Source organism: Condylura cristata, unplaced genomic scaffold (genome assembly GCF_000260355.1).
Source record: "Condylura cristata isolate star-nosed mole 26May11 unplaced genomic scaffold, ConCri1.0 scaffold00058, whole genome shotgun sequence".
In the NCBI taxonomy this organism is placed as follows: Eukaryota; Metazoa; Chordata; class Mammalia; order Eulipotyphla; family Talpidae; genus Condylura; species Condylura cristata.
Genome location: NW_004567159.1, coordinates 173,368 through 173,771, shown reverse-complemented (window position 1 = coordinate 173,771; position 404 = coordinate 173,368). Strand labels below are relative to the sequence as shown.

Genomic DNA, 404 nt, shown 5'->3' with positions numbered 1-404 from the left:
CCTCTCTCTCCCGCCCCCCCTCCTTCACTGACTTGAAGGCGACTTGCAAAATAAAGGCGTGTGACTCCTGTTTCCATGGAGACATCTGTGATGCCACACACTGTCCCTCTGGAGGCGTGCAGGGCTGCGCCCTCGCCGGAGGCCGTGTTCCCCGCACCCGCTCCTGACCGAGGGGCTGCAGGGGCTGGACGCTGCAGGCCCCAGGACGCTCAGGCCGGCCGGGGCCGCTCACCAGCGCCATGATCCCCAGCAGGGGGGGCGCACCCTGCAGGCAAAACAGCGTCCCCCGGCTCATGGCCCAGGGCCTGAAGGTGCTACAGGACATGGCCAGCCGGGACGCCCAGGTCCGGGAGTGGGCCCTGGGCAGCAAGCCGGGCCTCCGGCGCAGGCAGGCCCGGGCCCAC

At 70.3% G+C, this 404-nt stretch overlaps 1 protein-coding gene across 1 annotated transcript in view; it reads left to right on the top strand.

Annotated features, from left to right (window-relative positions):
* The first annotated feature begins 293 nt into the window (after nt 1-293).
* CCDC27 (coiled-coil domain containing 27) overlaps nt 294-404 on the top strand; it is a 9,633-nt gene continuing 9,522 nt past the window's right edge. The window contains exon 1 of the mRNA XM_012734520.1: nt 294-384. Coding sequence (XP_012589974.1) covers nt 294-384 — 91 coding nt within the window. The remainder of the gene's footprint in view (nt 385-404) is intronic.